This window comes from Artemia franciscana, chromosome 17, assembly GCF_032884065.1.
Source record: "Artemia franciscana chromosome 17, ASM3288406v1, whole genome shotgun sequence".
NCBI lineage: Eukaryota > Metazoa > Arthropoda > Branchiopoda > Anostraca > Artemiidae > Artemia > Artemia franciscana.
In genome coordinates this window covers 22459926-22484496 of record NC_088879.1, presented here as the reverse complement: position 1 = coordinate 22484496, position 24571 = coordinate 22459926, and the positions used below count along the sequence as shown (strand labels likewise).

Sequence of the window (24571 nt, the reverse complement as noted above, 5' to 3'; positions counted from 1 at the left end):
ATAGTGGCAGGAATGCACAGCAGGGCCGACGCAGGGACCTTAGTAGTCAAGAAGCGTCGTTAATTCTTAAATAATAATAAAAATACTAATAGTGGCGTCCTGTGGTGGCACAGTGGGTTTGACATTAGCTTTGTAATATGGGCCCAAGAGATAGAACCCGGCTGTAGTAACACATTGCACGGCCGACGCAAGGACCTTAGTAGTCAAGGAGCGTTGTTAATCTGATTACTTAATTACTTACTAATAATAAAGGAACAATTCTTCCTGGGTTAGCAAACCAGAGAAAACAAAATGGTGTCAAGTTCTTTTATTAAAAAGATTTTGGTTTTGTCTTGAAAAAAAAAAAAAAACATCACAAATCAATAGAGCCAGATTTGCTTAATCATTTTTTGTCTTAATTGAGGTCTCTTGGTCTTAAAATTTTAATTTGAGGTATCTACATGTTCAGACATTTTAAAGCAAATCACTGAAAAAAAGGAGATAATAATAATCGAGCTTTTTGTACTAAGAACCGATAAACAACCTTTCAAAATCATTGTTCTCGAAAAGATACCCTAATTCCTGAAAGTTTCAAGTTGTTCGAAGAAAAACAATATTTAGTCAATTAGGATTTCACGAATCGACACGACCGATCTTTAAAATATTTCTTTTCGATCTATTTGAGTGAAGAAAAATAAGGCACTATTTTTTAATATTCCAAATTTTTTGGTCGGGAATGATAAAAACGCTTAATGCAAAGTAACTGGACTTGATTAAAAGTATAATAGGGCTTAATGATAAAAAAAGTTCTCTCGTGCAAAACCCTTTTCGTTTGAGCTTTTTCGGTGCATAAGGGCAAGCTTGACACAATAGTTTACGGATACGAGTTTCAAGCTTTCAAGAAGAATTGTCTGTCCTATATTAAACAAACTATACGAACCGATTGGAGGCAAAAATGTGTTTGTACCCTTGACCTTTTCCCTGGGCATAATATCCCTAGTCCCCTTACCCCCAAAATCCTCAATGGAAGTTTTAGTAACATCCTCTAGTCGTTCCCAAGAAAATAAAGATACGGAATTGTGATAGCCAGGGTGATAATAGTCTTTTGATTTACCAAACTACCTCACCGTAAATAAACTCAAAGTTTCATTTGAGCCTGAAGTTCAAAAACTCTCAGGTGGATTAGAACAATACATTTTGTTTCCCCCACATCTCCTCACTCTTAAGACAAGTCATGAAAGCCCGTTGCTTCTTCATTTCCTCTGGCACTTTAAAAGTTCCAACCTAATCGCCACCTATTGTTCGCAAGATGCCACCGATATGCCATTTGGGTAGCCTAGATCCATAATTCCTATTAATTCACTCGATCTTCTCCCAAGTCAAAATTTGAGGCCCACTCTTGGGACCTAAAATTTGAACTCAAACCTCCAAGCTCTTCCCAAGACAATACAAATACGCCATTTTGAAAACAAGATAATTTGTTACCAGATACGTTATTTTTATCATCTAGCAACGCAGGCTATTTGTTGATTTAGATTCTGAATTAACCGTAGATAGATTTTATATCTCATATTGAGTTAAACGATAAATGAAATGTTCAGTCCTTCCATTCCTTTACCCCCTCCCCAAGTCGAAACTTCCCTTGACTCCCATAATATCCCTCTAGGGTTAAATTTAATACCCTAAAGCATTCCAGAAAATTAACGGACACACTATTTTCATATCTTTGTACCTTGTGTCTTTGGATTTACCTTGCTGCATAAACGCGGAAAAATCTCATGTCTCACTGAGGCTGCAAGAGCGAAGTACGTTTAGCTGCATTGAATAAGACAATTTTAGCCACTACCTCCCGAACACATAATTTGAAGTCCACTTTACACCCCCCCCACCCGATACTACTTGACATTCTGTGCTTTATCCTCACACTGTTCTCGAGATATTACAGATATGCTATTTTAGCATCATAGATACGAGTAGAGTTTTTAGATTTACCTCTGCCCCCTTCCCCAAGTCAAAATTTGAGGGCCATGAGACCCTAAAACACCCCCTGGAAGTTTAATCGACTTCTCAAGCCGTTCTTGAGATACTACATATGCCTTGTTTTTTTAACTGGCCAATTACAGTGTCTTTCGATTTACACTACTACTTAACAGTGAATATATTCTACTCCCACAGGAGACGGAAGTACCAAAATTTTGATTTGATCTGAGACAGAAGATGTTTAGCCCTTGTCTGAACCCTCACGTCCTTCAAGTTAAAATTCCAAATACTGCCCCTCCCCCCCCCACCAAAAAGCAAGAAAAAAAAGAAAATCCATTTCCTTAACTTTATCATCCAAGCCATTCCCAAGATAATGCAGACAACGTATCTTGATAACCTGGTAAAGCATAGCGTCTCTTAATTTACCTCGCTACTTGACCGTGAGTAGATTGTAAGTAATATACCTGTTTATAGCGCAAAAGCATTTAGGTTAACCTGAAATAAAAATATTTAGCACCTCTCCCAAACATCTTCCTCCGAAAAACAGAGTAAGGTAATTATACTAGATGTTTTCCAGAGAAATTACCTACGAATTGTTTTGGGTATCCGACTGACTGACCGTATTTCAAACAGTAGGCTGTACGAAAAGTTTGGTTGAATCTTTTAGGGCTATAATGAGAGAAAGGTTGAGAGGCACGTTCCACGGATGAAGGATGACAGATTGCCAAGATTTTTTTTTTTTTTTTTTTTTGGTGGGATATACCTCAAAATTCTTTTTTTTTCAATTTAGGTTCTTCTTGGCTCAAGGATTTGCGACTGCAAGATTCAAACTAATCAGGGAAAAAAAGTTTGTTGGCCTATTTTCGAGCACTCTACTGCCCCACCCAACCATACAAAAAAGAAAAATATTTGGTCCTTTTGACCCTGAGAAAGCGCCTTGACTACCAGACAACATCTTTAATAAACCTATTTTATAAAACGTATCTTTAAATAATTGACAACTTGTATTACTTTTGGGCCTTGCCCCAAGAGCTTTCGGATCATGTTATCGCTGGAGGCATATTCATTGCACTTTTCGACTATTTGGTAATTTGGAAGATCACTTTAACTTCAAATCCCAGAAACGATAATTCAACATTTTTTACACGATGAAGCTCTTGAATGAGCCAGAAAGTTAAGCGACGCGGAAAAGCATAAGGCCCGCAACTTAAACTCTAACCGTTAGTAAACAGATTAATAAAGACTTAAAAAGATGCATCTTTTTACAGAAGCTTTGAAATGTAGTTGCCAGTACATACAACATACAACTAATAGTGTGCCCATGCGTCTGTCTTGTCACTTTGACAAACAGTGACACGTGGAATAAAGGATATTGTGAGTCAAATTTCTAAACTGAATAGAAGAACTTTCAAGTTTAGACCTGAATACAGAAAAATGACTTAAAACATTCGAGCATTCTGTGGGTAAAGCCGAATGGGTGGATAGAATCGGATGGAAAATAAGTGTTTAGCTGTGTGTTGACCTGAAACAGCTGAACATTGCCACCAATTTGTAAATATTATGGCTGTAAATCTGCATTGGGAAGAGGGCGGTAAATGAGAGACAATAAAACAATAATAGTACCTGATTTACTGTGGGTTTAAATTTAGATCCCACGAAATTTAAGCGACACAAAAACAGACTATGCTATGTAGTGAATGTATATCTGAAAAAAATCTATTCTGGAATTCTTTTTTCATGACCCGAAAAGCCTTATCCAGAGAGTTGGGTTAGAAAAACAGTTCGGCCTAAGAAATTTTTCAACGCCCAAAAACGTTAAGAAATATTTTTAAGCCTTTTTTGCCGCGTCTAATCTTACTACCTTAGAAATTTGAAGAAATATCAAAATAAATATGGAAGGACAACATTAATTTCTTCTCATTCTTTGTGACAGAATTTATTCTATCTTGACAACAAAGGATTGTCAGAAATATACTCTTAATTAATAGTCAGAAAAGATTGAAATGAGTCCCATAAACGCTGTTATATTTGACGCTCAGCAAATGTTTGAGACAACTATGCCTACACGAGCATAATCAAAAAGTGATTTACCACCAGCCGTTGAAGCATCCGTTTCTTCAAGTTTTTTCTTTTCTTGTTTCACATGTCTTCTTAAACAACGCACAAGCAAGATGACCACCCGGAACAGAGTATCCAAATGTACAAACTTCGAAGCATAACGAAAGATTTTAAGCATAGCAGATGGACTTATCTAAAATAAAAATAAACAACACTGAAAGTTCAGGACATTCTGTAAGGAAATCAACTCATCATACAGGCACTGTTGCTTCTCTTCTAACCGCAGATTTCATTTGGGATTCAATGGGATCATCCCCGTCACTTTTCTTCTACCCGCATATTTCAATGTCCATTGTCTTCAGTTGAGATTCGTTGAGATACTTTTTGTCACATGTCTTCTGGTCGTAGATGTCTTTTGCGCTTCATTTTCATGCATCATTACCTAAGACAATTTCCATACTTTTGCCTTAGATGTTTAGATCTATTTAAAACCATCTGTAATTTTGCATGACGTCATAGATACCTATAAATTTCTTTCCCAGCTTTTCCCCGGTCGTCAAAGCACTTTTTTAAGTTAGGTTGGCGCAGTGGTTAAAGCGCCAGGCTTAGGATGAGGTCCCCATTGGGTCTTACCATCTGGCCGTGGGTTCGAGCCCCATACCTAACAAAATTTTTAAGCAACCGTAGGGAAGTTGTTATAGGCTCCAAATGACATGGAGTTTTGTAACTTGTTAGTAATTTCCCTGATTTGCTTGCATTTTATATATTATTGTTTTTTCTGCACTTATTTTTTTCTGCATACTATTTTGCACTTGCTTAGATGAAACAACATACTATTATTTTTCTGCACTTGCTTAGATGAAACAACTATACTTTATTAGTTGTTTCTTTTATTAGGAATAAAGAAACAAGTTTATTAGGAGTTTCTTTCGTTTGTCCTTTCTTGTATAGTATTTGTGTTGTTTTTTTTTGCCTTTTCTACGTATGTATTAATTTGTTACGTTAATAAAAGCTTCCGAATGTGAAGCCAAAAGATTTCAGCTTTATCGTTTCCATTTTTTTTTTTTTTTATTTCAACGTTCACTGACTTAATTAAAGTTTACCTTTTTTTTATTATTTCACCCCATTTTAAGCGTTGTCTAAGAAATTGTCTATAAGCTAAGGAAAATATTGGGAAAATATAGTTTATAGACTAAATATTATAACGATTTCTTTAGATACGACCTTTAATTATCTATGCACATTTATTGAAGCATCTCTGCCTCGGCCCTTCAAAACCAATACATATTCTTTGAATATTTTTAACATAACGAGTGAAAATGTACAATCCAAGGTTATAATCCCATCTGGATCGATTGATGACTCTGTTGAACCAACAAACACCCCCTTCTTCAGTTTGCTTTGACTTAAATACATTAACTGAATTAAAAAAAAATATTCTAGGCTAGGGGATACTATGAATAAAACTCATAAAAGAAGCAGCAACGGTTGTAATGACAGGTATTAGTAATATAATTCTATATATTCACTTTATGTCACAAAAATGCAACGTATTTGTATATATATATATATATATATATATATATATATATATATATATATATATATATATATATATATATATATATATATATATATATATATATATATATATATATATATATATATATATATATATATATATATATATATATATATATATATATATATATATATATATATATATATATATATATATATATATATATATATATGTATATATATATATATATATATATATATATATATATATATATATATATATATATATATATATATATATATATATATATATACATATATATATATATATATATATATATATATATATATATATATATATATATATATATATATATATATATATATATGTATATATATATATATATATATATATATATATATATATATATATATATATATATAGTATTTGTAAATGTCATAGTGATATATGCCCCTGAAGAATCAACTGTCATGGCGCTAAATGCCCTTGTAGAACCGAATGACGGAGGTGGAAGTGGATCACGTAGATTTTACATAGTTACAAAAAAAGAAAAAGAAAAAAAAGAGATGGTGCCAGATTAAAATGTGACATTTTATTAAGGTACTTTAATCCCCAGACTAGTACAAATAGGGATAGATGATATCCGCACTGATGTGAATTTGGTCTAGAAAACAAAAATGGCAATGGTAGTGGACTGCTAAAACTTTTCGATACAATAATCAAGTTGTAATCAACATATTTGGTCAAAGTGTCATTCGATTAAAATGCCAAAGCATAAGCACTGGGGTAAATTTCGAGCAACTTTCTAAAAAAACTTTTCAAACAAAGCCAAATTGGTTTCCATGTAGATCTTGAATATATGATATTTCAAAGGGGTTATTATGTGAAATATTGAAGAACCCCATATCAATCCTTCCCCTCGGAGGAATATAGGATCCCAATGATTGGGAAATTAAACAGAGTCTTTGACTACAGAAAAATACAACCTTTAAGGGAATTTCCCTATATGGCAAAGATGAAACATTTAAAAGAGAATCATATGGTTAAACCTTCATTACCTGGGTAGTATTATTAGTAATGACGGTGGATGCAGTGAAAATGTAGACAATAGAAAAGCTACAGCCAATGTTTTTTCGAAGTTGAAAAAAGTTCGGAGGAGGAGGAACAGGAAGTTAAGTGTTGGAAATAGGATTAGAACACTGGAAGCCATGATAATGACATTAGTTGAGTATGGTTCTGAAAAGTGGGCACTTCGGAAGATTAAGGAAGACAAGCAAAATGTTTTCAAAAAGAATTGTCAAAAGATAGTTTAGCTACTGACTTGACGGACCGTATATTAGACAATTAGGTCTAAGAGAATTATGGTTCCATCAAACTTCTAGGGCTAAAAGCAAGAAAGGTTAAGATGGCTAGAACGCATTTTACAGACGGAGGATCATAGATTGCCAAAAATTGCAATTTTTGACCATCTCTCCAGGAGCCGAATGAAAAGCAGGTCATCCACGGATGAGGAAGGAAGAGGTCATAATAAAGCATTCAGCGGAAACAGGAGCTACATGAAGGGGGTGACCGTCGAATAGATTGGATTCGAGGAGGAGCATGTGCAGCAGTGGTGGCTCATATGGTTTCGTGCTGCAATAACTTGTTAGTACTAGCAATATTGGATTTACCATATTAATAAGAAAAAATCAATGAAAAGTAAAAAACAAATTTAAAGCTAAAACCGTCGAGAAATTAGCTTATGTCACACCTACACCGTGCAAAACTATGATTATTTCGAAAAAGCATTCCAGTATTGCCTCCCCCCCCCCGCAGAATTTGTACCAGTGGAAAGATAAACCTTCACAGAAAAATTGCATATATATCGAGTTTAAGAAGATTTTCTACAGCTCAAATATCACGATCTCTTTTTTGATATCTTTAACAGGTAGTTTCTGGGCTGAAGGGGTAGTGGTAGCAAGCCACTCCTCACTACCATCTTGAGGAGGCTATTGTTTATGTTTCTGGATCCTTAAGCAGAAAAGATAACCGAACCCTTATGCAGAGCTAGCAAAAGGAGTGGCCCCAGAGCGTCTACGAGGATGACCGGAATCTAAGCTAAACTTACATTATGATATTTCGTCATGTTTAGGACTTTTAGGCCATGTTTAGGGCCCTGTTAACAAGAAGGTATAAAGAAGTCAATTTGTCCATACTCATAAAACGAATATTAAACAACATTCAAAAAAGCTGCTGGTTTTGGAAGAAAAATAAAACAAAATTTTGAGATTTAATGAAGTGCCTATAAAAAATGTTCTATGAGTGAGACTTTGAATGAACCTAATCAAATTGGCTTTAAAAATAATCAATATTTGCATGATAGTAAATACTTCCTTTTTGGCTTTCTTGGCTTCCCTTTCTGGCGTGCGCTTAAAGAATAATGTCAATGGCTTGCGATGATATGTCATTGACCTAAAGCAATAAAATTTAGCTACACTTTTTACCAAGAATACTTAGGAAAGTTTCCTATCGGAAACTAGGCTCTCTTTTTCTCTTTGTTTGCACTTATAGGAACAAATTCAGAAAGAGAAACCAACTAAGAGGATAGAATAGAATAGAATATATTTATTCACTACAATTTATTCACGACAAAAATAATTTATACCTTCAAAAAAACTCACAGGAAAACTTAAACAAACATTATATTAATCAAACACATATTAATCAAACATTAAATATTAGTCGCGTCAATATTATTAAAATGACGGGTAAAATATGGAACAAATGATTTGCGATATCTCTCAGTACTATAGGCTGAGCAAGTCAGTAACTGTAGACAATTCTTTTTTATTTGTCGGAGTCTAGTAACTGGTCCTTCAGTTGGGGGGCTCTCAAGGTTGGGTAGTAGACGACAATGAGTTGGGGAATTCAATCAATTCAGTCCAAATCTATATGTTAAGCCATTTCTACGACTATGAAGTGAGTCCAAATTGAGTTGTTTCAGTGCATCCTCGTAAGTTGAGTAGTTTTGTCCAAGTATAATATAGTTTTTATTAATATATTTTGTCCAAGTAGGATATAGTTATCTCTAAAGCGTGGACATTTGTTTAATTTATTTGAATTTTGAACCGTTCTAATGAATTTGCATCGCGTTTGTGATGTCAATGTGCGCAATTTGATGCAGCTATATGGTGCAATTTGATTATTTAATTATATTATTATTGATTATTATATTAACATTATGATTATAATATTAATTATAAAATATTTTGCTATTATACTATCGATTTTATATTGGTGGGAAAGAGGAAATGTTCCTCAAAAATTAAGATGGTCTTTATTCAAAATCAAGTAAAGTCAGTCAGTTTCAAACAGTTTTGAAACTAAAACTTCGGAAATGTGAAAATTGAACCACGTCAGATTGTAACTAAAATGAAATGAAAAAATCATAATACCAGGTTGAATTCTTGTTATTTTTTTTACGTTTTATTAGCTTCTGAAAGATTCGAGTGAAGTTTATCAAATAGGCTACAAATACTAATATGTAAATTCCATACAGTTTCTTACCTTTACATAAGCAAATAAAACCCGAAGCTACATAAACATTAGATTAAAAAAAAAACATGTTCATCTGTAGAGACCAGTAGCACTATCCACCAGACACCAGACCCCACTTTTAACTGTAGGTTTTATTATGTATGTAATGCAAATTATACTTAAAAAAAAACTTACCCCAACAAAAGTCATAGCTCTGTTAAGCATTTCATCATCAGATTTATTATCAGGAAACAAACTAGGATGAACCAACTTTACAAGTTTGATGCAAAGTCGCTCGGACGATTCGGCAGCTAAGCGATGTAGTATATTTGTCACATCAGATATATTCCACCATTTAATTGTACGCAAAGATGTGAGTGACAGGAGTAGGTCAATGAAAGCTTCTCGGACACCTTGGTTGATGTCATGCAACACTGTCTTCAAGTCAGGCAGAAACTGGAATATAATAAATAGGTTAAAACCAGTCACTGTTCACTAGATTAACCATTACTATAACAAACAGTAATTTTTCAATCCAAAAGTGTAGCATTTTCAATGATAAAACTACTCTTACAACCGAAAGGTAGAAAAAAGAGCATAAAAAAGAAGATCACCGAAACGCTTCAGCAATTACAAATCTATGAATAATTTTGAATTGGGAAATATTATACTAGTTTTTTGGATACTCAATTGAGGCATTAGAGAGGGTCCTTGAAAGAACCTAGCGTAGGCATCTCTTAAATATCCCAGGGGCCACAGATAGCCTCCATTTAAATACGGTCACCGACATGAATTAACAATCTTTGTACTTGCCGTTTTTTTTTTTTTTTTGCAAATTCAAAAACCAAACAAATTAAAGGTCATTTTAACTACCCAAACTTGAGAGAAAGATTCTTCTTGCACGCCAAATACCTAACACCAATAGCTGTCTTCTCCCCCCAAAAAAACTAGCAAATAAAATAGCAAGACCATTCTGGGCTTGATATAAATTCAAATCAACGACGTACAAGCCTTGAAAGATTGTGGTTGTAAGTTACATGGGTAAAAACAATGAAAAATATTGTTACAAATATTGTATTTAAAAAAAAAGACTAATCAGAAACCAGAAATAGCTCTTGTGCCAGATAGCTCTATTCCAATATCAAATTAATTCAACAAAACATTTTCAATGGAAAGTAAGAAGGAAAATTTAAAACCTTAAGAAACTACTTTGGAGTGAAGTAATTACTTTTTATGGCCAAAATTACTTTTGGTCACAAATTACAACGCATAATGGTTCCATATATAAAATGAACATATGTTACCCTACCCTAAATATGGGAGTTGTTCCCACCCCAAACCCTCTAGAAAGCTAGATCAGCTTATCAGCTTTTGCTCTTTGCTGACAACTAAATCAATTGCTCTAACTTAATGTTTTTTTTTATATATATATTTGGCAGGAATGGATCTAAAAGAAAGAAAATAGTGAAAGAAACAAATTATTTCCAGAATACTAAAAATAAAGGATTACCATAAATATTTTATGAAAGAACGTAAATATATCATGTCGTAAATTTAGCATGTCATAAATGGATTTAAAAGGCAGATACCATTGATGACAATTTTTAGTATCACTTTGGACTAGTGATACTAGAAAGACTGCCAAACGTATACTGATGACGAAAATAAGAATTCCTGGAGAGTTAAGCAGTATTTAAGTTGTCAATTCTATACTAGAAATGAAACTGTATATAGTATCTACTATGTTTTCAGTACAGCGCAAATGTCAATTTAGCCTTAAGGGAGCACAAGGGACGGTAGCTCTATCCTTATTTGAAGTAGTTTATGTTTTTTTCAGATGGACCATACCTTTGATGCTTTACTTTCCTCCAGGCTATTGAGTTATCCTTTATATACTAGTTTATGGCAAAAAACTAGTATATAAAGGTTTGATGCTAATATGTTGTTGGTTTGATGGTTTGATGTTGGTTTAACTAGTATGGTTCAACTAGTTGGTTCAACTAGTATGTTGGTTTGATGCTAACGTTAAGACGACTACACAGATTTTTTAGATTATAAAAATTAACTTGTGTGAAATTCTAAATTGTAGCATAGGACCAATAATTATGTGTTTACTGACTACTGATTAGGTAAACGATAAATAGAGACATATATCAGTGCCAAAATACTAGCGGGCCAAACTAAGATTATTTTCAAATAGCAATATAATTTTTCCTTAAATTATTTTTACAGGATATTTTACACGATTGATTAAGTACACATAACAGAAATCTAGCAGAAAATACAGATGGTTTAAAAATTGAGAGAAATCTTACACTTTATATAGAAAGGCATTTGTATATGTACCAACAGCTTATATTGGCCCCGATATACACCCAAGTTTCAGATAAAAAAATTTCAAATATTTCGGGACGATATCTACAGATAATAGTCTCCTATTTCTCCTGTAGCTATCACAGGGCTTCCTGTAAATCAGTCAAAACTCCCAAATCTTCGTACTCTTTTGGATTCTCAGTAAATACATGATTTAACGTATTGAGTCAGTTAGATTCCAAGCTGACTTTAAAAAAAAGGGCATAAGTTAAGACATCAAATAGTAAAAAAATAAAATAAAATAAAATAAAATTCCTGATAGAACATACTTTACTGAAAAACTCATGCGACAGAGGGTTCTCAAGAATGACACCTATACCGTGGATGACCTCTGCACGCACTTCCCATGAAGTGGAGTCAAACGCCAGAAACGCCAACTGGGCCATACTGTTGTTTAAAAAAGAAGCACTGACCATATCCCAGTGGGTCTTCAAAACAATACATGTACCCTAAAATTATGAGAATCATCTTATTAAATCGTGAACTATTATAAAAAAAAAGCTTCGTACTTCTTGTGCATAACAGAAACACAGAAAAATCGAAAATTCAAGATCTACTGTAATATTTAAACAGACAGAATTCTTTATCCGTCAAATCATTACCAACCATCGGCACAAAAAAAAACTTCAACACTATCTAGCATATGGCGACAATTTGTGTTTTTTCAGTATAACAATAATTGCAATTAACTTAATTTGTGTAATTGGAAAAATTTTCGCAGCAATAAAACACTAAAAAAGTGTATAATGCATGAGATAGGGTGGTCTTAAGTTATCGAATCCCCTTAAAAAATAATGTAATAGGGTTAAGAAAATATGCCACAAAAATTAGCCATTGAAACTAAAGCACATTTTTTAACACGGAGGTATATGACTGTAGGTTCTCTTTTTCTCTTTGGTTACCCCCTCCTTTTTTGGTTAAGCTCTAAATTTATATTTTTCACTCTCCTCTCGGGGAGGGTCAACATTTTAAACTTATATACAGTTAAATTTTTTGCAGTTTTCACTCACGTTTAAGCGAACCACTCAAGCAAAAGAAGTATTAAAAAAACGAAGGTAGATTCTTTTAGTAGATTCTAGGGCTTTCAAAACATAATGAAAACAACAATTTGCACCCCAAGCTTTAAAATGTCTCGTGCAGAGGCTTCTTCCTCGAAATTGCTTCCTCGTGCAGTGGTGTCCTGTTTTGCTTTGCAGTTTCAGCTGAAAACCTATAAAACTTTATACTCAATCATTTCAAAACTGTACACTTTATTAAACAATAAAGTCAGAAAAATCACGAAGAGAAATCTTAGAAAAAAAAACTACAAAAATCATGTTGACTCTAAATCGTCATTTGTGTTACGCAGCTAACTGAATTTAAAACCAGCTTCAGTAAAAATTGGTCTACGAACAGTTTTTCACCTATCCAAGCAGCATAAACGAATTTAAGTTGGAGTAATTTCTGAGAAAGAAAAAATTGAAAAAAAAACAACAACATAAAACAAAAAAGACAAATTGTATAAATTTTGAAGGATATGGAAAAAATTGCGAAAAACAGGATTCCACGGGTAAAAGATATCTTATGATCCTGCTCCCCTTCGTGCATATGTGCAAACAACTATAACAGTCCAGTTTGCTCAGATGGATTTCCCTAAGTGATATTTCTCTCAGGGTAATGTTTACCTTCCCTTCAGTGACAATATATATTGGTAGTTATTCAGCTTTTCCTCTTGCATTTTTTTTTTTTTTTTTTTTTTTTTTTTTTTTTTTTTTTTTTTTTTTTTTTTTTTTTTTTTTTTTTTTTTACTGGAATCTTATGCCTTGAAATAAATCCTGAATACAGATCAAAATTGAAAAAGAACCACAATAATTCCATAATTATTTCAAACTGTATAGTAGGGATTTAAATTATAATGGTACTTTTCAGTGATTTAAAGTAAAATTTATTAAAGTGGTGACAAGCATATATATATATATATATATATATATATATATATATATGCTTGTCACCACTTTAATAAATTTTACTTTAAATCACTGAAAAGTACCATTATAATTTAAATCCCTACTATACAGTTTGAAATAATTATGGAATTATTGCGGTTCTTTTTCAATTTTGATCTGTATTCAGGATTTATTTCAAGACATAAGATTCCAGTAAAAAAAAAAAAAAAAAAAAAAAAAAAAAAAAAAAAAAAAAAAAAATATGCAAGAGGAAAAGCTGAATAACTACCAATATATATTGTCACTGAAGGGAAGGTAAACATTACCCTGAGAGAAATATCACTTAGGGAAATCCATCTGAGCAAACTGGACTGTTATAGTTGTTTGCACATATGCACGAAGGGGAGCAGGATCATAAGATATCTTTTACCCGTGGAATCCTGTTTTTCGCAATTTTTTCCATATCCTTCAAAATTTATACAATTTGCCTTTTTTGTTTTATGTTGTTGTTTTTTTTCAATTTTTTCTTTCTCAGAAATTACTCCAACTTAAATATATATATATATATATATATATATATTCTCCTGTCAATTAAACTTACGAAGAGAGCATAGACCATAGCAAGAACTAGTTTCATATGCACTATTCCTTTTGAGACAGTGGATTTTGCTTAGACAACCGGTAAAACAGACTTGACCGATTTTTATATAAAAAAGAATACGCACTAGTTTTTATTGAAATATATACATATTGATATAGATATATATTTATGTATATATAATATATCATGAAAAGAGAAATCAACAATGCTACAGCACAAAAAAAAAAAAAAAAAAAAAAAAAAAGAGACAGAAGGAGAAAAGGAAGACTGTTTTCCTAAATTAGTGATTAATATAGACCAGTACTTGAATGAGGCCTTAACCCTACTCATCCATACAATCGCATAGGTCAAACAGTATAGCCACACACAATCAACCATAAAGAATAATCCATGGACAGGCAGTCATGTCGTCAATAAGTATAAGTCGTCATTTACCGAACAATAGAAAAAATAATAATATAGACAAATAATTCAGAGGCAACACCAAACATAAGGGCTCATCAGGAGAATACACTGGCCTATATAGGGTTTCGCCACTCTAAATTCTCTACCCAGCACAGTGTTGTGGCTACCACAGAATATCCATGGCATCCCCGCGTCAGGTATCACCCCCAAAATACATGCCTATGAAAAAAAAAAAAAAACAACCAGCAAATGTAAAACAACCAAGTAAAACCAAAACAAGCTTATCTTGTTAATATATCCCTCCCTTTAGCAACAATAGGTAAACTAAATATTATAAATTTTACCAAATCACAAATATTAACACATTGCAAAAAACCTGAATGAACTAAACAATTATAGAATTCATCTTTACCATGTGGCTAATTTTTTAAAAGAATCTGCTCAATTAGAAACACAATTCAAAATAAATGGCGCTGTGACAACATTTCTCGAACCTCCGAAATTAGTTAAAAATTTCTTTAAGTATTTTTAGATAATTCTTTTGATATTTATTTAAAAGTTCGTTATAATGAAAACTAAATTTTTTAAATTGCCAAGTTAATTTATTTGCAGAAAAACCTCTTGATATCAATTTTTGGCTTAAGATTTTACATCTATTTTTAAAATCAATATAATTACTACAAATCCTTGCATAACGAAGTAACTGTGAGAAAAACGCTGAATATGTGATATTTGAGTGTATATTACTTTCAGGGAATGGGAAACTAATCACTTCAAAATCAAAATCATCCGTTTTATTATACATTTTAAAACTTAATTTATTATTATCACAAATATTAATATTTAAATCTAAGAAATGATCTTCATGACCAGCGCCATGACTAGGCTCAAGAATAAGCTCTGATGGATATATATTTTTAGAAATATCAATGAAATCCTTACAATTTAAGACCAAAATATCATCTAAATATCTTTTATTATTTGACAAAGCATGTTTTAAATTAATTGGATTATTCTTATCCATCATATATTTATATTCTAGTTGACTTAAAAACAAGTCAGCTATAAATGGGCTGGCATTCCCCCCCATGGGAATTCCCATAATTTGCTTGTACAAATCACCCCCAAATCTTATATAAGTATTGTATAAAACAAATTCCAATAACTCAAAAATCATATCCAAGCTGTAACATCTCAAGTTAACTGTAGTATTAAAGCAGTTTGTCCATATGGCTTTTTTATTATAACTGTCAATTTTTAAGAACCTTTTACTAGATAAGAGGAAAGATTTCTTTATAACAGTTTTTAAATTATCAAACACTAAATTAAGTGATAAATTAGTATACATTGTCGCAAAATCGAAAGACTCAATTCTTTCAGCTGAAACCATTGTTAAAGAATCTATCACCTGCAGTGAATTATTAACACTCCAATATGGATTAAAATTAGAAAATTTTTTAATACCAGAACAATAGGTTTTAAGTTTATTTACAATTTCCTTTAAAATTAAAGAGAGGTCAGTAGCAGCAATGCGGATTGGACATTTAGCTGCTCCAGCAATAAACCGTGGTTTAGGGGGATTCTTATGAAATTTTACAGTCCAATATAGGAAAGGGAACTTTTTATCATTGTCATTTATTTTAATATTAAAATTTTTAAAAAGTATTTCTTCAGTCTTTTCAATTAAATTCTCATCCTCTATATTTACCTTTTCATAAACATTAGTTGTGCATAACTCCCTTTTTAAGATATCACAATACAGCTTCTGACAAATTATGGCAAAATTATTATTAGCTTTATCCACTGGCACAATTACAAATTCATTCTTTAGATTAGCAATTGCTTGTTTAATCTTCGCATTATATATACATAATATATATATATATAATATATATATATATATATATATATATATATATATATATATATATACATAATATATATATATATATATATATATATATATATATATATATATATATATATATATATATATATATATATATATATATATATATATATCGACTGGTTTCATATGCGCTATTCTTTTTGAGACAGTGGATTTTGCTTAGTCAACCGACAAAGCAGACTTGACCGACTTTTACATAAAAAAGAATACACACTAGTTTTTATTGTTACTGAATTGAATTTTATTGAAGTTTAACAACACTTACATTCCCTTTACCTTACAAAATTTCCAACATCAAGCTTATTAAAAATTTAGGTTGTCCTTAGTCGAAAATTGTTCTTGACCAATTACACAATCGTTACTCTTTACGTTACGTTAAAAATATTCACTTTAAGCTACTTCTTTCAGATCCAGAAGTCGAGGATGTTAGCTATTTCATAAATAAAAAAACAGCTTTTTTTCTGACAGCAAGAAGTAGCATTCAAACATAAAAACGAACAGAAATTATTCTGTATTATCAGGGTGGCTTTCCCCTCCTCAACCTCCCTGCTCTTTATGCTAAAGTTTCATAGTGCTTGAAAAATACTTCTTATTCTAATTCAACAGCTTTTGTAATGGAGCAGTCGTTCTTACACAAAACTGTAACAAAAGTCAAACACGTACATGAGTACATCCTCGTGTACGAAATAGTTCTTTTCTTTTTAAGCTTCAATGTTGCTCATTACTTTCAGTTGCAAAAAAAATTATTTTCTTTCATTTAGTTTATGATCATTTTTCATACCATGCCAAGGTCTATCCAGGATATGACACTGGCTGCCATATACCCAAATTTCTCACTGTTAAACTAAACATATCAATAATTAGAAATTAATTTTCTGCTTAAGAATCAAAATTTTGGATTGAAATTAAAATCTTGGAAAAAATTTTGGTATTTAGTCGATCGACAACAGTTAGATTGAATAGTTCTAAATAATATTTTTGCTACTGAATTTCGGGTTGACAGAAATGGGTATTATTGTTCGTACGAATAAAAACTCTGCGTCATACTTGATCTTGTATATGACTGAAGCCGTCATGACCTCCAAAATTGGGGTTTCTAATGTTTCAATACCTTGTACACATAAATTTAAATACATTGAAACATTGTATATAAATAGGGGAAAAACATTACCGTTTAAAATACCTGAAAACAAAGCTCCTGGTAGCAATTGCCCTCCCCCCTCCTCTAGGACTTTTCTGGGGAGACTTATGACGCCCCGTCTTACCTTTTCCATCCCGGTTCCAGTTGACATGTGAACGCCACATAGAAAAAGATCGTAGCAGGGGGAGGGTGCTATATCCCCCCAGCTCCAACAATAAAGGTGTAAACTAAAAATAGCCTCATGAATCAAAAAGGATTGGAGATCAATTTGTACCTCTACTTTTCTACCACGTTCTATATTTATTAGAAGGCTCATGAAGAGTCAGACAATCTGGGCATTGAAACACGCTCTTTTAGGCATATGTCCCCCCACCCCTTCCAAGGCCATGACCCACCATTCCTACTTCCTAATAGATGATGCGCAATTATACATCACTATCTACACTTTCATGAAAAATAAAGTGAATCAACTTAGTTAAATCAAGCATTAAGATAAACGCCCATATTAAGCATTTATCTTCAGCAACAAATACACCACCGTGCATCATAGCTTCTCTGCCACTTTGAAGATGGATTTATTGTCTTTTGATTCTTTTAAATTGATTAGCTATCTCAGAATTTTCAATCAATAGCAGCTTGATCTTCTCTCGGGCAAAATCATAATTTGATGCCAGAAAATGGCAGAAAACACCACTATCTTGTGGCACAATCTTTTTCATTAGTTAAAATGGGCACTAAAGCTTTCGATTTCTCTCCCAATCTTCTAGGAATATCAGTCGAAAAATATAAAATTCTACATTTTCGTAGATTGGAGCTTGAAACATCTACAGTATTTTTGATATGCTGAATCTGATAGTGTGATTTTCACTAAGATCACTTGCATTTTTGGGAGCGTTTCCCCCTTTTACAAAATTAAACAAATTTTCTCAGGCTCATAGCTTATGATAGATAACATTAAATTATTGAGTTTTATATATTTAGAATTATCACAAAAGGGCCACGCTGCTTGACATATTAATTGTTATTGAAATTCCTTTTTTAAAGTTTCGATTACTATTGGCCCGAGTCACTCCTTACTTACAGCACGCTACCACAAAGTGTTTAATATGAGTTCAATTTAGACATACTGATCAAACATTTTCGATGCAATCTTTATTCAAGTTCATTGCTCAAGTTACGTGAATGATGTTTTTCAATTAGGAATTGCATTTTTTTTTTTTTTTTTTTTTTTTTTTTTTTTTTTTTTTACAAACATAAGGCACGGTCACAACCCTATCTTATTATTTCTGTTTGAACAATAGACCGTTCTTTCCGTGACCATTTTCACAGAACGTGAAACCATTTTAACAGCGTCTCTAAAATTACCATTATGGGTTAGTATGTATCGCCATTTACACAAGATGTTAAATAAACAAGCAAACAAAACATACAAAAAAAAGAAGCGAATCTTAACTAAATTTACACTTATCAATTAAAAATACCAGAAGATCACAAGAAAACCAAAATCAAGATCGATTCCCGCGGGATATCGTCTTATTATGTATCAAATGCAAATGCCTAAAAAGTTGATTAAAGAGGTACCATAAGCAGCCAATCACAAGCAGAGTACCCAATACTCACTTTGATGGCCTCCTTACGAACTGCAGGTATTCCATCTTTAAGGAGCCCAAGAAGAATACTGTACTGTTTTTTGATAAACTCTTCTGTCTCCCTGTCATTATCTCCTCTAACCGGGAATATGTCGCAAAATATTCTGGTGGCGTTCATTCGCGCAATGTGGTTCGGAGCTTGCAAGGTTCTCCATAAAATTGGAGCATACAATCGACGAATCATGCTTAACTCATTTTTAGATCTAAAAAAAGACATAATTCCTTAGAACAGGTTGAGCATAAAGGCACGTTTTCGCAATGATTTTTATACCCTGATTGACTTACATATAATTAATTTATCCAGCAGAAAGCTTCTTTCAGTGTGTTCATTGGACCTCAATTCACGGCAAACAGATTTTGGAGGTTTTGTAAGAGGTCCAAGAAGTTCAACAAGACTCCAAACTAAGGTAAAACCATGTCAACATAACTCGACAAACAAAAGAAAAAAAACAGAGAGCCACGGTATAATTTCTTATGTAAATATATTTTCAGGACTAACAAACACTAATCATCACACTTGAATATAATAAAGAAAGAGCTATAAAAGAAAGTAGATTGAAAAACACGAATGTAAGTTTTGTTCAATTTTGAATAATTTTCTAATTCTATTTTCAAAAATTCTGCTAAAAGATGAAAACACTTTCTTTGGCTAATGAATTCTCATAAAAGCAAGCAAAGAAATGAATCCGCATATAGAAGTGCTATATGTACTTACAAACCAATCTCAATAGATAGATATTTAAAAAACAAGTTCTTATAAAATATTGTAAACACCAAAGAACATGTGGCTTCACAGAGAATCCCTACAGACAAAAAAAAATAAATTAAGATAGATTGTATAATTGCTTAGTTACCAACTGCCTTTACAACATGGACTATCATTTGTGCAGAAATTATTAAGCTGTCACTAACATTCGGATTCGAGGCAGCAGTTTTAAGAATACATAAAAGTTAGAGTAGATTATCAAATATTTCAACAAAACTCAAAAGCTTAGACAATAATTTCTCGCTTGTAAAATTACTCTCCGGGCAGAAGTTTTTTTTTTTTTTATCACTCTCTTTGCTTTTCTAGGTTTTCGTTTTTTAAAACTAATTTTTGAGGAACCACATCATTTCTTGCTTCTTGTTGACAGTCACCGTCAATATTAAATACAAATAAGAACTTGTGAGAAGATTTATATTTATTTTGTTTTTCATTACCAAGTTTTGAGACCCAACTTCGCTTGTCGAATAATTTTGACTTAAACTAATTAAAACTAAAAACTAATTAAAAAATAAATTTTGACTCCTTCAATAAAACTAGTATTTACGCAATTTATTAACTCAAACAGTAAAGCTTTCCGAAAGCTGGATATAGGTGCAAGAGAAAGATTTGAATTCCCTTCATCGAAAAAAATTGAAAATTAGCTACTTGCAATTGAGTTTCTGATGTGCTTTAACCCCTCCCTCCAAAAATCTATAAAAGGTTGCTAACTTATTTCACTATTTTCTTGATTCTACGCTATTGTCGAGTTGATGGTATCAAAAGAAGGAGGATATGATGGGAAAACTCTGTTTACAATATTTGTTTATGGTACTGGGATTTTTTTTCCAGCAACCAAATTACGTCAAATATTGTCAAAGGATACACAAAACAAGTAATTCAAGGGAAATTGCAAGAATTTTTTTTCATAATTTAGGGCCAAACTAAAGAACCAAACTCTGAACAAAGACAGTGGTGAAAACTAAATGATGAGGGGTTTCATAATAACATAATTTAAGTTTCTGTTCCCTCTCTTTACGTTTTATGAATATTAAACAGGACCCTTTATTCGTTAGTTTATTTTTTGGGGGTCTTGTAATTTCTTGAATTATCAGAGGCTTTTTTTTTTTTTTTTTTTTTTTTTTTTTTTTTTTTTTTTTTTTTTTTTTTAACTTGGTTTATGTTAAAATAAAGGAGATTTCGAAGGTTCCTTCGTTGATAGCTTCCATAAATGAATCATTAAATCGTAACTATGATTGAAATTTAAATACTTGTCTTTTCGTGATCTAATTACTGTTTACTCTACATTTAATGTTATTATATAAATAAGATTCCATAGTTTTGCGAATCAAAAGCTGTCACTAACTTTTCACTCAGTTTAAACCTTATACACACCAAGGAAGTAGCTTTAATATTTATAATAATACGAAGAAGTTTCATCTGTTTTTTCCTTGAAAACATTATAACAAATAGAATGATCGAAGGCAGCTGAATACAACCAAGAAAATAATACAATAGATTTTAATCACCTATAACAAGATAAAAAAAAAATGAAAAAATACTATAGAAAAATACAAACTAAACATTTTTTTTCGGGGAACAATTTGTTATAACAAAGAAAGTGATTATAAATTTTTTCAGCAATATCTTCAAAAACTACGCAAGATAATGCCATCCCTATATCAGCAAGCTTCGATTCATATTTTGAGGCTAGTTTTTTTCAGATTTCTTATGATTTTTTTTACCTTTCATGACCTGCCAATAAAACTTGAATGATTAAAATCAAAATTTCATTCATGAAAGCAACAAAGATCGCAGTTAGAAGCGCATTTACCCCAAATGAAATAGTCAGGATTATTTCCCATAAATCCTACTGACTAATACAGGATATATTACATAAAAAATTCTCAAAATTAAATATTTGTATAATTTGGACGCGTCTTTAATCTATTTCTTTAAAAACTAACCCATGTCCAAAAATTCAGATAAATCTTACCGTTTGAAGGTTGAGACCTGAAGTTTCACAAAATAAATCTTGTTCTTTATCAAAGCAAATAATACCGTGTGACTTAGATTTCATTATTAGGTGTCTTAATATTTGAGTTGGATATTAGAACAAGGACGGTGAGACCTTCTGTTTGACAATTATTTTTTTTTACATGTAGGCTATGAAGAGGAACATGTAGGCTAGAAAAAAAAGAGAGGAAATTAAGAACAAACATGCAAAAAGGTGACGTTTATAATAAATTGTGGCAACACCGTAAAAAATATTTGAGATTTGAGATGAGAGGGGCATCTTGAAATCAACTCGTTTTCATTTTTGTTATGTTTATGGCAGCAATTTTTTTCAATAATGATGACCAATTCACATAAGTAGCAGCGTAAAGTTTATTTGGCAGCACCACTATCGTCATGCTCCTGAACATGATATACAGCTGAGAAAGTGACACCTAATAATGGGGAAATTTGTTCAGAGGATGCCAATGTATTGGTAACTACATTTTTTTTATTTTATTAAGATTACATTCAATAGTTAAATACAAAGAAAAAAAAAGAGGAAAAAAAAAGAAAAAAGAAAAGAAAAAAAAACTGTTTTAAACATACTTCAATTCGGTTCCAAGTTTTTATATTTTTGGTAAATTTTGAAATAAATTAACAAATAAAAGGATCACACTTTTATCTAAATAAGAGGTTTTGTCAAACCTTCAGACATTTTGCCTATAAACAATACGTTTTATAAAAGCCACAGGAGGACAATAGCTTTATTTATCCTCATTGTATAAAAATTTATTCATTGTCTCTTGTTCGCAATCATCCGCTTCACATTCCACTTTATCTTGATAACTGCATCATGATTCCTAACCGTTTTTACATATGTCCACTATGCTGGTCCTATCGATGTGTTTTTGAATTTCTATTGACACATGTTTCATCAGTTCTTTATGGCCATCTACCCCCCTCCCCCACGTAGAATAATCACTTCGTACAAATAACAGTTCAAATAGGGATAAATGCGTTTTATTAGACAGTAAAAAACAATGATACAAATTCTGAATATTAACATTCTGAATATCACATACACAGAGACCGTTATCAGCAGATTACGTTTTCTTGCTGATGACAGTCGCTGTGTATATGATCGAAATACCCAGAATTTTTATCATTGTTTTTTACTGTTTAATAAAACGATTTATCCCTATTTGAACTGTTATTTTTACGAAGTGATTATTCTACGTAGGGGGGGGGGCAGGTGTCCATAAAAACTGATGAAACGTATGTCGATAGAAATTCAAAAGCACGTCGATAGGACCAGCGTAGTAGGGCATATGAAAAAACGGTTAGGAATAATGGTGCAGTTATGAAGGTGCAGAAATATCCAGATTGTTTTTTACTGTCTAATAAAAGGATTTATTCCTACTTGAACTGTTATTTGTAAGTCATGGAAAGGCAATGGTCTTCAAAAATACCTACGAAGAACCACTTAATCTGAATTAGTTGGTTCATAGGCACCAATTAGGGGGAATTGGCCCCACCTGTTTTTGGCGTTTCCATTGAAAAAATTTGGAGCCCCTCCCCCCGTTTAACGTTTTCAAAATGTTTTCTTGTGCTTTTGAGTAAAAAATTGAAAAAAAAAACAATCATGTTATTGTTACAGCAAGTCTGCCATCGAACTATTATGTCGTTATTTAATATACAACTTAATTAATATTTTGGTTATCTAAAAAAATTCGTTTCATGTGTATGTTCCATAATTTATGTTTAATATTATACTTTTTTCGGGACTGCAACAAGCCTGAATCGGAACTTAAATAAATAAATGGTCACTTGTTAACCTATGGGTCATAAGTTGCCGGTCCCCGCAAGAGAGTTACTTATTTAAAAAAAAAAGATGTGAGATGCATACTTTCTTTTGGAACTAAACAGCATGTTAATATACGAATTTAACTAAGCATTCCATTTGAAAATAATTACTTTAACATTATAAAAGGCTAGAAAACATTAACACACATACTTTGCATTTCCATGGATAGCATGTAAAATAGTAAAACATATGTCTGCCATGGACCTTCGACTGCCATCTATTTTTGAGCGAGAAGCAACAAGACCATGATCCATCAGAAACTGAATACATTTCTCCTCTAAAATCTGCAATTGAACAAAACAATAGATGAGCCCATCAAATACCAAATCAGTTAAATGCAAAGCAGAAACTACTGAAATGGTTATAGCGGGTCATAAATGAATTATTATTATTTTTACTACCAAAAATGCAAAAAAGATAAACTACTGATTTTATAAATCATTAGGTTTTAACCATTAACTCATTTGGTGAAACTAATGTTTTCTGCTCACATATAAAAACATCCCTGTGTTTTGATTAGATTTTATTTGTAAGTAATTGTGGGTACTCGGATCGATTGATTGTGATATTGGGGCGAAAAGAAAAAATACGACTTAGAATAACAATTCACGTTTCACGTTTCATTATTTCACATTCTATTTTATCACTTGAAAATGTTTAAAATTTGGAATCGTGTGAAACTTAGCTGTTTCGAGATAATAATATTGCCCGGTGAATACTGTGCCTTTTAAAGCTGTACTATGCACGGATGGAAAATATTTACCTAAAAGCTTAATAGCGTCACTGTTTTGGATTTGCCAAAAGTTTCAAATACACAGCTGTGACATCGAAATTCATCGTACTTTCTTACTTGCACCAAAATACAAAAAAGACGAAACAACTGATTTT

At 32.0% G+C, this 24571-nt stretch overlaps 1 protein-coding gene across 2 annotated transcripts in view; it reads right to left on the bottom strand.

Moving 5' to 3' along the window:
- LOC136038010 (condensin-2 complex subunit G2-like) overlaps positions 1–24571 on the bottom strand; it is a 126784-nt gene that overhangs the window by 75468 nt on the left and 26745 nt on the right. For both annotated transcript variants that reach the window (XM_065720931.1, XM_065720932.1), the window contains exons 6-10: positions 23834–23967; positions 19051–19282; positions 11719–11898; positions 9272–9532; positions 4051–4210 (exon numbers count right to left, since the gene is read on the bottom strand). In XM_065720931.1, the coding sequence (XP_065577003.1) occupies positions 4051–4210; positions 9272–9532; positions 11719–11898; positions 19051–19282; positions 23834–23967 (967 nt within the window). The remainder of the gene's footprint in view (positions 1–4050; positions 4211–9271; positions 9533–11718; positions 11899–19050; positions 19283–23833; positions 23968–24571) is intronic.